Below are 14,203 nucleotides of genomic sequence, written 5' to 3' on the forward strand. Positions count from 1 at the left end.
CATTTTAATATTATTTAACTAAGAAGACCTTTCAAGATAAATAATTTATAATTTTTTTGAAACACTTAGCTCGTGCCATAAACTTATTTTATTACTTTTTACTATTAGTTTTTAATTCATGTTAATTAAACGTTATGTTAAAACATATTTTGTATACACATTTACCAAAGTGAATAGTTTATATTTAGTTGCAAAAAATTAGTTTAACATCAAACTGTTTGAGTAATTTTGTATTTATCAGATTACTTACTTTATTTATTATTTATTGGCTATACTAAAACCAATAATCAACACAAATTTTCAGAGTTACATACCTTTACAATTAAATGTTAATGTAACTGCATCATGGGCTAGTATGTATTATAATTGTATTATGTATATTATTATATTATTATTTTATTTATAAATGTATTAATATATACAAATGAGTGTTGTTTAAAATTTTGCTGATAATCGACGGTTGAGTTTATTTTAAAATCGTTTACAATAATAATTGTTACTGAAGTATTCCTTATATTGTTATACAAGTATTATCCGTGTAATATGATTTAAGGTTATGATCACGGTCCAGGGATGGGTTGAGACATAAATTTGCCCAAATAATGAAATAAACATAATCTGCATAGTTCTTTCAATTACATTTTTGAATAAAATAAATTATACTAACCGTGATCGGTTTAATAATAAAAATAATAATATTTTCCAGTAAAATTGAATTAGTCATTGTGAGTTTTCCTATTCTTGCATGTTCACTAATTATATTTGATATGTATTATTTTTATGAGTATTAATTAGTGAATACATACATGCACTTAATTCAGTACCATATTTAAAATCTGTAGGTATAAAAATGTCAATAGACTAAGCATAACAATGTTTTATTTTTTTTTTTTATGATACATTACATAAACTATGTAAAATTATAAGGTGTTATTTATTATTCCGAACAGTCGATTTTTAATCTATATGATAATACGATCTTAACCTCGGAAACAAAACGAAAAATTGGTGTTTAAAACCACTTCTACCGCTACTATATTTTAGAGTATTTTTCTGAAGAAGCCGTTATATATCCTAATCTGCACTCCGCGAAATCGAAAATGTAATTCTTATAACTTAGAAGTAAAATTTACTGTGGAATACATATTTCTTGTACTGGTATTTGTTTTTTAGATTTCTAAGCTGAGGAAGATTTTTCAGTGACGTGTTTAAAAAAAAAAAGATTAAAAATATTATAATATTTTGAGCACATACTTTTTATATTAATTGGAAACCGTGCAAACTCGCCTCAATGTCAGTGGCGTAATTAGGAATTTGGTTTGTGGGGATTATATGATATTAGAAAAATCTGTTAGCCTCATACAGTAACCTACCGTATACCAAATATAAAAGGTTATTAGTAAAATTAAAGTTTTGGGGGATCTATCCCCCTCATCACCCCTCAATTACGCCATTGCTCAATGTAATGCCCACATTACAGCAACTCCAAAAGTATTATAATACTTTTTAATATTATATTATTTAACGTACACATCATTCATATAAGTTTGCTAGTTATTTTAAATGTATTACCTCTGTTAGTTCACAATATATTAATTATTTTATATACGAATATATAGGTAGTAGATAATTAATTAGGTCTGATACGTTATTGCAATTTTTTAGATTTAATTTTTCTTATTGACGTCATGAATGGAAATCTTTCAGTTTTATTACTATATTTTGGTCTTTATTACATAATATAATGTACTACTGTTGTACATTTTAAATATTGACTCAATATCTCAAATAGGTTACGTACACAGATTTAGTCCCACTGGCATTTTTATTTAATTTTTGGCCAAAAACGGCATTATACAAACGATATTATCGATATGCACTAGCGCGACAGTTGTACTACAATATCAGCAGCATTATTATCATTACGATTAGTAACGGAACATTATGTCCACCGGTGCCGCAAATATTTATATAATAAAATATTCAGAAGGAACGTATAGTACTCCGTTTTCGATGTCATTAATGGTTTCGAAACGGATTCCGATTTAATATCGAATAAACACATTCGCATATTATTATATCGATCCTCTCACCGCCATCGCCACCCAGGCCTTGAGATGGTTCATAACAAATATAATAAACGCATAACTGGATCGCTAGCTCTTGCAATCATAGGCCGATTAACGATCGCCGCCGCCGGAATTATGTTTAAAATAATATTATTATTCGGTCATCGATATTATTATGGCTCGCGGTATCGCGGCAGATTTCTTATGTACCTATACCATCGTTTGTGGGTATACCTATATCATTATTATATACCTATTTATATTTGTAACTTGTAAGTACCTATATTATATTATTATTTATTTATTTTCCGACGGCGTTTCTATAGCAAACGGATTACGGGGGAACGTGTACATGCAATAAAATAAAAATGAACTTATATCATCGGTGCAAACTATATTACGCGTACAATATTATTATACATATACATATATATGTGTTCGCCGTACACCTGCAATGGATAAGTCGCGTGAGATGCAACTCGATTAATCATTTCAAACGGTTTGCGATCGCCGCTGCTCTAGCAGTATGATCGTGTGACGAAACGCTGCAGCACCGCGTTTGGAAAAGTAGGACGGCCGTGTGAGATGATCGATATACATAATGCATAGTGCATACATCGTGTTGGACACCATAATATTATATCATTAATACTCATTATAGTATAATGTAATATAAATAATGGGTTCGTACCGTCAAAGGCGCATCAGGGCATTAACTATTTAAAAAGCTAAAGCTATATATAAATTATTATTATTATAATAGACTATAGTTATTTTTATGAGCCGTTTTTACCTAATTTAACTAGTTGATATATCTATTGTACCTACTAATTTAGTTGTTTTTTTGAGTTAATTTTAAAAATAATACCCTAAATTAAAATACCTATATACTAGCTAACTGTTTTTTTATCACGCTCTGTATACAATGGTTTAAATTAAAAAAAAAATACATATCCTTTGATATGATAAATTAGTTGACAATCGCACATGTTTACCTAAATTATAGATTACAAATTTGAATATACATTAAACGGATACATTTTTGTAGTATTTCTAGCGTACAATCGGAAGGAGTATAGTATTATTATTAAATGCATTTTTTACAACATGTTTAAAATTTAAAACAAATTCAAAGTTGAACAATCACACTATAAGTCATAAGTGTACCTATGTGATAAATGTTAATAATAGTCAACTTTATACTATTTAAAAGAATTAAAATAAACGTTATTTACATGGTTATACTATAAGTTACTATTACTTATAACTTAACGCATTTAACGTCAACTTAACTAACTCAAGTTAATTTTTTTCATTAACTTGCCTACCTTTGCATACCATAATGCATAGGTACCATTTAAATCTAGGGTTTAGACTTTCTGATTTAACAATATTTTAATTTAGACGTTTTCTTTAAAAGAAAAAAATAATTCATAATTACGTGACGATTGACTTCACAGCGTGGGTTTATCGCTAGGATAGATGCAAGCAATTTTTTTTTACCGTAACCCATTCAACAGTATAGCCAGTATAGGTATCTATAATGTTATATGGTTCAGAACCCGGAATTATAGCTAAAAGTTTGTAGATTGTTGGGTTAACGGCCGCATGTTTAAATAGTTGGTATATGACGTAGGTAATTATACCGTTTTAAAAAATGTTTGCTTACTCGTGCAAATCATACAACACATAAATTTGGATTTTATCAAAATGATCTGTTTACGGTAAATTGCTCTGAATTATTACTTATTAGTATGTCTGTTACATATTTATTGTTAGGTAATAAGCAGTTAATAAAACGAAACCCAAATTAAGAGTTGAAGTTTAAATAAAATCACAAACTTCAGAATTATTTAAAACTAAATAATTTTTGTAATCTAATTTTTTTTTTGGTTTGTAGCTAAGAACATCACATTAAAGATATAATGAAGTCGAATATGTAAGATATTGTTTATAGTGAATTCGTGTTTCAATAGTTGTTAAATTTGAACATAAAAATAAGGTAAAGACTGAAGGTACGTATTAAATATACAACAATAATAATACCTATTTCCCATGTAAATTATTCATATGCAATATTAATTTAAGAAATTTCACGTGTTAACTAGGAAATTGTCGAATAAACATATTATTAAACAATTTTTCTTTATTGTGAACATGTATCACAACAGATACCTTCTCGCCTATCGGATTATTATTATTTTTTTTACATATTTTGTAAGTTTCTTTTGCCTTGGACTGTTCTACTGAATTTCTCAACCTTTGTCAGATTATATATATTGTATTGTTTGTTATATTATAATAAAAATGTAATTAACTGATATGATTCGCACAATCTTTCTATTTTGCTCCCGGCGCACGTATCGCATTGTGTAGGTACATATTTTCATTTTTATATTTTTATACTAAGAAAATATTTAAAATATATAATAATATAATATACATACGACTTTATTTGGGTAGCAATGCAAATTTATACAGTTCGATTGTTACGAAAGCCAATCTATGTATTGTAAAGATTACGTATATTTACTTTCATATATTTATTTTTACGTTGTGGGTATAATATAGGTACATAATAATATATACCTAGTACGCGTGTAACATTAATTGTTATATTTTTCTCGTTTTGTCTGCACGCGATACTAAGACTTATCATCTCAGTGGTATAAACTGCTGGTGTAATATACATATATTATTTATGTAGATTTATATCATTATTATTGAGTGTTCATTTAATAAATATATACATGTGTTATAATTAGTGAGTAAGAAATTGAGTGATCACTCATCAATGATTATTCATTGGTTTAGTTCCTAAGATAAATAAGTATAAAGTATTTTCCGAATAAATATAACACTTTAGGTTGTGAATGAATTTTAAAATAAAACCCTAATTATCAATTTGTAAACAACTTTATTCGTAGTCGTGTATACCGTTCCTATATCATCATAGCATTTGCATTATAAGAATTATGTAATAAACTCAATCATTAAAATAATTATAACTCATACAGTTATAAATTTTTCATTTTTTTTATTAGTGGTTTCAAATTAAGCATCATGAAATATGATACATATTTTGGTATCAACAACGGAGTAGGTATAAGCCGGTACATTTTTTTTAACTTACTTGTATTATTATGCAATAAACAAAGTAATTATATAGATATCGAAGGACGTTTAAAATAGTTTTTTTTTTTTTTTTAATTATAGAAGTTTTATATTTAAAATGTGTATAACATAGCCGATTAAGAACTACCTATGACATAGGTGTACAAAAAAAATTGGGTTATTTTTATATTTCGAGTTAAATTACACAATATTTGGTTGAATAGGTAAGCACAAGAGATTATATTTAGTTATAACTTTATAAGATACATTATTGTTAATCTACAGATTTATATGGCATTGGATTTTGTTTTATAGATTAAATTGAATAATTGTATTTAGGATCAATAATAATAAAAAAAATGAATAGTTCTTCAAACATTTTCTTTTCTTTTTTTATTTTTTTTCTTCAAAACATTAAAAAAAACCAGAGGTCATATTAAATCGCAATATTCTGGTTAAATTATTATTTAAAATACAAATAATGAAGAAGTTAATTTTATGTTTACGTTATATAAGTATAATAAGTATTGCTTGAAATCACTACAAATCAGCACGGCTTGTTATTATTACCAATAATAATAAATATATGCTTGTTATGCTTCTACTAAGTAATACTTGAATTGCAGGTAAGTTATCGTAATTGTGAAATTTAATATTTCAAATTATGGTAGTTAGGTTCTTTATTGTGTATTCCCTCGATGGGAAAATGAATTTTATAAAGAATTTCAAGTTTTTAAAATATAATTGATTGCGTTAAACATTTAAAGATATTACATACATATAGAGGTAAAAAAAACAATTGTTATGGTAGATGAAATGTTTGTAGTCAACAAAACGTATACTTATAATTACTTTATTATAGATTCATAAATGCTTGTCTCCTATAGTTGGTCTCTGTATAAGATTTTTTTAAAGCCGACAATAATTTCGTAATTTATTTGCTTTCGTATATTTACTGCTTATTATTATTTTGTAGTTTTGTATATTTTATCAAAAACTTAACTTAAAAATGTTATCTGTGCTTACTGTTTAACATAATATGTTGCATGATATATCTTTATCTTTTGTTTTTTTAAGTTAGATTTATAATATTATTTTTGATCTAATGATTTACTTGTTCACACAATATCTAAATCAAAAACTTAAAAAAGTTACAAGATGTTTAGTTTTAATTTAGGATATAATATTTAATAAATACCATGAAATCAGAAGGTAGTTATTAGAATATTCATTATTTGGTACCTATTTGAAAAAAAGAGTGAAGTAAAATTATGTCTTTTAAGCAATTATTGTGATTTTAATAAATAACAATTCTAATTAAGTCTAATAAAGTTCTAGTACTTAAAAAAACATCCATATTCTATTATTATAGTGGTATATATAATTGGTACTTTTGCGGTGTATGCAATTTATAATTTATAGACTATTTTACTAATGACCGGTAACGGTAATTATTCATTACATTAGAGAAAGCTTCGAGAGTAACTTAATTATTATTCAACTACACGACTCATTCATTATTAAGCTATAATATGTATACAGCGTTAGGCTTTAAACTAATTTAAACAGTTTTACACTCTGAGCAGTAGTAGTTATACCTAAACAGCACAAACGTCTCATTGTGAACTTATGAGTGTGAACTAAACGTGTGGTTACAACTATCATTCATAGCGTAGGCTATATCAACCTACCTTACATTTAGACCTACATTCATCGCAGACGCATTATTATGTATACTGCAGTTACAAAATCATTAATTTGTATTTTTTTCCATCGTGTTATAAGTACCTATACCAATTTATCACAGAACACGTGGTGTTAGATCAAATTTATTGATTAGCACTGACTGCAGAGTGATAGACAACGTGTAGAATAATTAATTAGTACATACAACGTATTAAAATAATATGCTTAAAGGTATTTAGAAATTAGTTTTTAAAACTAACAGAAATAATTCTAAAACTAACAACATGATCTACCTACCTACATCAAAAATTAATTTTCTTGGCCATTTATATGACTAGAGAATGGTTTTTTAATTTTAAAAAATAGAGTCGATTAAAATATTTTTAACGAATAGATCAAATATTCTATGACTACATACTATTTACTCATGAATCCTTTATCAGCAATTGTTATGTTATTTTTTCATCTTAATTATTGACGTTTTAAATGTAATTACTTACAAATTACAATACAATTATGCGCATGTCTTAATCCTTTAAACAATTGACAGATGGCTAATGTAAAATGACATACAAAGAATAAATTAATGAAATACGTTATTTATTTGTTACTTACACGGCTACATAACATTGTGTTGGATTTTTGTTGGATATTAAAATATAATTACGTAATGCACAATAGTTTTGAATAAGTAAATTTTTATTACATAATTTGTATTTTGTTTACAATTTGGTATTTGCTGTTGTTGTAGAACAAATTCTTATCTTTTAAACTTTAATGTAATTTCAATAGTAGGCGAGTGTCTCAAGTTATAGTATTATACATTTATACTATTATTATATTATTACCATTATTTAATTATAGTGATAGTTTCACTTATGTAAATTTAAATAAAAGATATATTTTCAAACATTTTATATTATATCGTATTATTGTATAGTAGCTAGGTACCTATATGATTCGCGACGCGTGAAATTTCGCCCGCAGATCCGGGCCATTTGATCAGTAATCCAAAATACCTACGTAGTTCATAATAATATATGTCGTAACTATATTTGGAATATTATTATTGTTTATACGTTTGGCATAGAAAGTCCTGCTTAAAGGAAATATAATATTGCGAGTGTGATAATGATAGACCATGAGTTTCAATTTCGATCATATGTTCATAACTTCAGTATCTTTAATATCATTGTGGTGGTTCTAATATGCTGCTTTTCGATTTTATAACACATTAATTTTTTGCAATAATATAATAACGTACACGAGCACCTGTACAGTATGCTTTATACAATATACAAATTAATTTAATTGATGGAGATTGACTTGTCGATAGTATCCTCCGGGCAACCGCTTTCTTTTCAACGTCGAAAAACTACCTGACTCAATTTACCACACAGTAAATCTAGGAACTAATTTTTTCATGATCTTCGTAAGTCTATGTTCATAGGTAAAGATTTTTTTTTTAAAATTAAATTTAGATTACATATCATATTATAGTTATTGAAATAGACATTCAGACATCGTACCCGCATGTGCAAGTTGTCTCTTATAGTAACGCATAGTACCTAAATTAATGTTCCTATATTTTGTGCTTAAATATTAGAGTAAATTGATCTGTTATCAAATTTAAATATAAGGACATTATCTTTTTCTTTTCTTTTTTTTATGTATAAAGTGTTTCTGACATACAAGGTTGTTAAACTTATTGATTAGATAATAGAAAATTTAACATTTAGAATTCGTAATAGCTGGTATGCGTAATTAAATGGCATTACCTGTGTTTTCTTGTTGTTTTTTTACGATATTTTAATTTTTAAGTGAAAAAAGAGTACATAATATGTAAAATATTAATATTTGAAAATGCTCGCAATACACTTATAAACATAGATATGAACACAAGTAATGTTCGTACATTTAAGTTTGATAATAAGTAATTTCACTCCAATATTAGTTTAAAATACTATCTACGATTTCACGTTTAAAGTGTTAATTCTTCAATGTTAGATAGGTAGTTTGTTATCTACGTACAGTTAATATGAATGAAAAAACGGTATTGCTAGATAAAAACAATTTGCCATTATTAAAAAATTTTTTATTTAAAGTATGATAGGTACTTAATAACTTGATATAATATTGTGTAAAGTGTAAATAAATACAATATTTCGTTTATTATTAAGATTTTAGGGTAATAATATATATTAAAAATGTATTACACATTTATTATTCATTTTAAATTAACTTTTTAGATATATTTTTTTTGTCTACTTTTTGTCTAAATTACTCATAAATACGCTCCAAGACGAACGAACTATATATACTTGAATTTTTGGTTAACTTTTTACAACATATATGGTCTATGAATGATCCAATTAACCGTTCCTACACATTGGACAATTTTTTCAAAACGTTAATAAGTGAATGTCGTTATGCATAGAAAATTATTATTGTTTCATACCATGAAGTACCGGTATAATAAGCCTTATTTGCTTGAAAGGTTTGCAGTAGTGGTCTGACGTTCGAAGGTTTTGCAAATCCCCATATTTGGATCCTTGTACACATAAGAGCAGACAGGCCTGATTACGGACTTTTATATTTGCGTTTTGTTAGTTAAGTCAATTTTCGATTTCAGTATAATCATAAAGTAGGTTAAGGCAAATGTTGAATTGTTTAAATTTTATTTTATTTTTTACATCGAGATATCTTTTGTCAACTGTAATTTAATTGGATAGCGAGTTAATGATCGAGAGGGTGGAAAATGTACTACTTAATTAAAGAACGTACACACGTTAATGTCTGATTCAAACTTAACTGAAGGTGTAGGTGTTCAGTTTAGTCAAAGCTTGTGATTCACTACACATTACTCGTATTATATAATTAAATACAAAGGAAACGTGGTCGTTCACGCCAAGTATTAAAAAATTCAAGAACATCCAGTTTAGATCATGCCACGCCTGGGATTGAACAAGTCTTCAGTTTTTTGAGTATAGGCGTTAGGATTTGCTTAAGCGACCAGACATGTTCAGTTGAGTTTGAAACAAAAACTTAACATGCTGTTTATCCATTTGTTGAATAAATTTATGGGAGATTTTTTTAGACTAGAACTATTGTCTCTAACTTAGCATTTCTAGCCAGTATGTAAAAGTATCAAGTAGTATTCTTTGTATGATGACGTATGTATTTTAAGATAGTCTGCAATAACTATATATATTTAGGAAATCATTGATTCCTTTTTCGGGGTTTGTATTCAATTAGATGTTAAGTTTAAAATTTGACCACTTTCGTAGAATATACGAACTAGCTTTTGATAAATAATTTGATAATTTAGTTTTGTTGACAAACTCATAGTTAGCTCTTTTCAGTGTAAGTACGCATTAAGTAAATTACAAACTGACAAAGTTTCCATTTAGGCTGCAATGTGAGTACATTGATACTTGTATGTAATCAAAAGCGGACCTGTAGACACCCATAATGATTTTTATTTTTTTTTTAAATTTTCATAGAACTTTGGCACCTCCTTTACACAAAAAATATTTCTGTCCCAGAATTTGGAAATACATCACCAGTAATTATTATTATTGAGAAAAACATCGGGTTCCTCGTTTGAAGCAGAGGTGGCTAAAAGATAAATACATTTTTATTTATCTGCAGTAGGTAACGTAAACTCATGATTAGGGATATGAGTTAGCAATATTTCCATACCATTTTTCATTTTCCATTTAACTAAGTAGAGGTGTTTATTGTACTTATAATAGTATAGTATGAAATTAAATTTTTTTCATTAAAATGAAGTAGGTAGGTATTCGCACGTTAACTATTTAAATAGAACGGCGTTTTGTATATGCAATTTCAATGTCGATCTTTATTACGTTTTTATACTTATAAGTATTATGGTATATCAATGGATAACTTCTCAATCTTAATATTCGCCGTCATTTTATATTCTCTTCTCTTTTTTTTATCAAATCTAATTATTGTACAAACATTTGTATAGATTGTAGACGTATTTTAAATAATAATAAAAAAAAGTATTATGGTATAATTTATACTTTTTCATATATAATATATTTTTTTTTACAAAAATATGGAAAATATTTTTATTCTATAAAATTGTAAAAATAAACATTTAAAGTCACAGTTGTAATTCAATTAGTTGTACATAAAAACATTAATGTTTTGGATTTAAGGATTTATTTGTTGAATATGGTCTTAAACAATTATTTATTTTGTATAAGACACTATTAAAAATAATATACCATTCAAAAAATAAATAGGTTAGATATTAGTGGTAGTGTGGTACGTGATGTCGGGAAAAACGATGTGAATCTTCCACCGCTAATTAGTTCTTGATAATAATATGTTTTGATGTTATATTTTAATATTATATTACAATATAAGTTCATATAGTCACCGTCTAAAAGCTAAAAAAGAGTAAAAAAAATTAATCAAAAGGCGTGAAAGTTTAAACTTTCTTGACCTCATTCATGCACGCGCACGATATAGAATGAAATTCAAGTTATTATGATCATATTTATTTATTTCATCATTATAATATATTTACAATTAAAAACAAGAGACGATTAAAATATTTTTAACGAGTAAATCAAATATACAATAATACCTATACTACAAGTTAAAAAATAAAAATCACCTTAATGAACCAAATTATGTTTGGAAATTACTAGCATTACTATTATTTCATTTTCATTTCGACGCTGACATACGTAACATAAAATACCTTATCATACCAGCTGTAACTTATATTAGTTATAACTGTTATAAGTAATTAATGTCTCTACAGCAGGCAATGTACGCTGAGAATTGTATTCCCGTGTATTTTATATTTACTGGTATTCAGTGAAATATATACTGTTAAGTGCTATTGCTAGCACTCTTTAGGGAATACAAAATCGTCAGATATTGAGATAATTTAATTTACGAAAAATATAATTATAAATGGTATCTATTAGGTACATAATATTTGACTTTAATGTCATATATATATATATATATATTAGATTCATTTATAATTACGAAAAATTCATTTTTTATTTTTTATATACCATGATTTACATACCTTTTTGTTGTATCATAACCATGATTATTGGTTGTTTTTAATTTATACATAATATTTACTATTGAGAAATTATTTATTAGCGACACAACATTTTATTTTATGACCACAGGGAGAATACCCAAGCTCATAGGCCCTGCAGCTAACAAAATTACTTACAAGCTAAGGAGTGAGGAATAGAAGATAGCAACGTTGGGGATGCTTGTATACCGTTTCTATTCTCTAGTAGATCCGAATAAATAAAAGGTATATGGTTTGTAACATAATATAATATAAGTAGTTTATAAATACCTCCACAGTAAATCACATGAGCCTTTTAACTACTTTGTGCGTAATTGTAATTCTATATTTGAGGATGTGCACTTTAAAGACAAAAATTGTACTTTAAAGAATAATGGCTTACGCAGGGATATGATAGCTCAACTAATATTTTTTGCTTTTCAAAATTTGCCAATATAAATGATACCATTCCCAGGGTAATAATAATAAATGTTAATCTTTAATAAGGTCATATTGTATTTTACAATAATGTTGTTTTTTGAGAAGCCCAGTGGCCTATGTTGGCGAAGGTCTTAATTAATAATAATAAAAATAAATAAATAAATGTCATACAAAAACTGGCTTTGTAAAAATCGGACAGAAAAAAATGAGTTGTATCCGATCAAAAACATAATGCGAGCATTGAGCATAAGTTTCAAAAAAAAAACTACTAACGAATGCCAAAAAACGGGATAGTTAACAAAATGGGTATAGTTTGTGCGCGTATATAACAGCTGTTGTATGTTATTGGCGAAAAACGACAAACCTTACCGATTTAATAATAATAATAATAATAATATCATCATCATATCATATCATAATCATATTATATTCTACGCGATCGGCCGGCGTCTGTGCGTGCGCACCACCACGACAATAATAATAATATTATTTGACGCTGCACAGTGAAAGTAAAACCGTATATCCACTGGCGGCGCGCTTATAGTCGGCGGCCCAGGCGCGTGTGTGCGTGCGGTCCGCGCGTGAGGGCACCCGTCAGTCGCACGCCGGACAATCGTCATACACAATATATATCCACATGCACGCACACAAACACTCGCGCACACACTAATACACACACACACAGACACACACCTGCAATAACACACGACTGTGCACGCTGGCGAACGAACGCACGCCGGCCACTTATCATCGATCCGCCGCCGCGTGTTATCGTGCGCCGATAACGTATAATAATAAAGTGCTGCATATTATAATATTAAAGACGATTAATAATAATAAAAAACGGTGAATAAAATATTTTTTATTTTAATACTGTACCTACGCAATTTAATAATAATAATAACGCGTATAAAAAATAAAAATTCGGTTTTTGGAATTTTTCGAGTTTCGCTCGCGTTTTTCGTGATTGCGCGCGTTCGACTCGTCGTCATCGTCGTCGTCAGCGTTGTTTCCCCCGGTCAGCCAGCATTTGAGTTTTTACCCCGTTAGAATCCCGTTTTTAAAAAATATATTTTTATCATATTCTTCGCCCGGGAAATTATCGGCTCGGTTTATTTTGCGTGGTTTTTCTACGACATGTATGCGTCGGAAGACGCATCCGCCTAGGATCCTCGGCGATTGTCACCAACTGTATTTCCAATAGCACCTCCAAAACCACCACCAAAGATGACGATGAATGCGATGACGACGGCACTGCTATTGGCAGCCGCGTGCTCGTTGTTGACCGCTGTGCCGGCCGCGACCGGTTACAGGGCGGTTCGTACTTCCGGTCCGTTACCGGTGACTGTGCACGTCCGGTCTGGCGGTGTAGTCGCCGGCGGCCCGGCCGCCAACAGGACTTCAGCCAGCGGAGTCGTCTTTCCGGCGTCTGTGGCATCATCGCCAACTATGACGACCACAACGACGACCACGTCCACGTCGACCGCGGCTGTAGCGTCGGCCGCCAACGCGGCCGCGGCCGCTGCCGCTGGATTTACGTCGTTCTCGACCAGCAGCTCGGCTTCCAACCATACCGCCGCCAGGAACCAGACGAGATCCGAACGACTTAGAGCAAGGTGAGTCAAATATGCCACTGTAAAACATGCTTTTAATAATAATTATAGTGTTGACTAAGCGACAGCCGTCTGTTATTGTCGGAGACTTAAACGCGCGCAAGACGCTACTCGGCCACCCCAAGGTTGTGTAAATAGAAAATGTATTCCTGTAAAATTGTGCCATGTATACAAAAATATTTCTAAGCATTGGCCTAAATGTTATT

At 28.9% G+C, this 14,203-nt stretch overlaps 1 protein-coding gene across 1 annotated transcript in view; it reads left to right on the forward strand.

Moving 5' to 3' along the window:
- Positions 1–12,970: 12,970 nt before the first annotated feature.
- The window catches only part of LOC107167151 (uncharacterized), a 90,463-nt gene continuing 89,230 nt past the window's right edge, over positions 12,971–14,203 (forward strand). Inside the window, exon 1 of the mRNA XM_015516064.2 lies at positions 12,971–14,000. Within this exon, the coding sequence (XP_015371550.2) occupies positions 13,612–14,000 (389 nt within the window). The 5' untranslated portion in view covers positions 12,971–13,611. The remainder of the gene's footprint in view (positions 14,001–14,203) is intronic.

Source organism: Diuraphis noxia, unplaced genomic scaffold (assembly GCF_037042655.1).
Source record: "Diuraphis noxia isolate RWA-SAM2 unplaced genomic scaffold, SU_Dnox_SAM2 contig0002, whole genome shotgun sequence".
NCBI lineage: Eukaryota > Metazoa > Arthropoda > Insecta > Hemiptera > Aphididae > Diuraphis > Diuraphis noxia.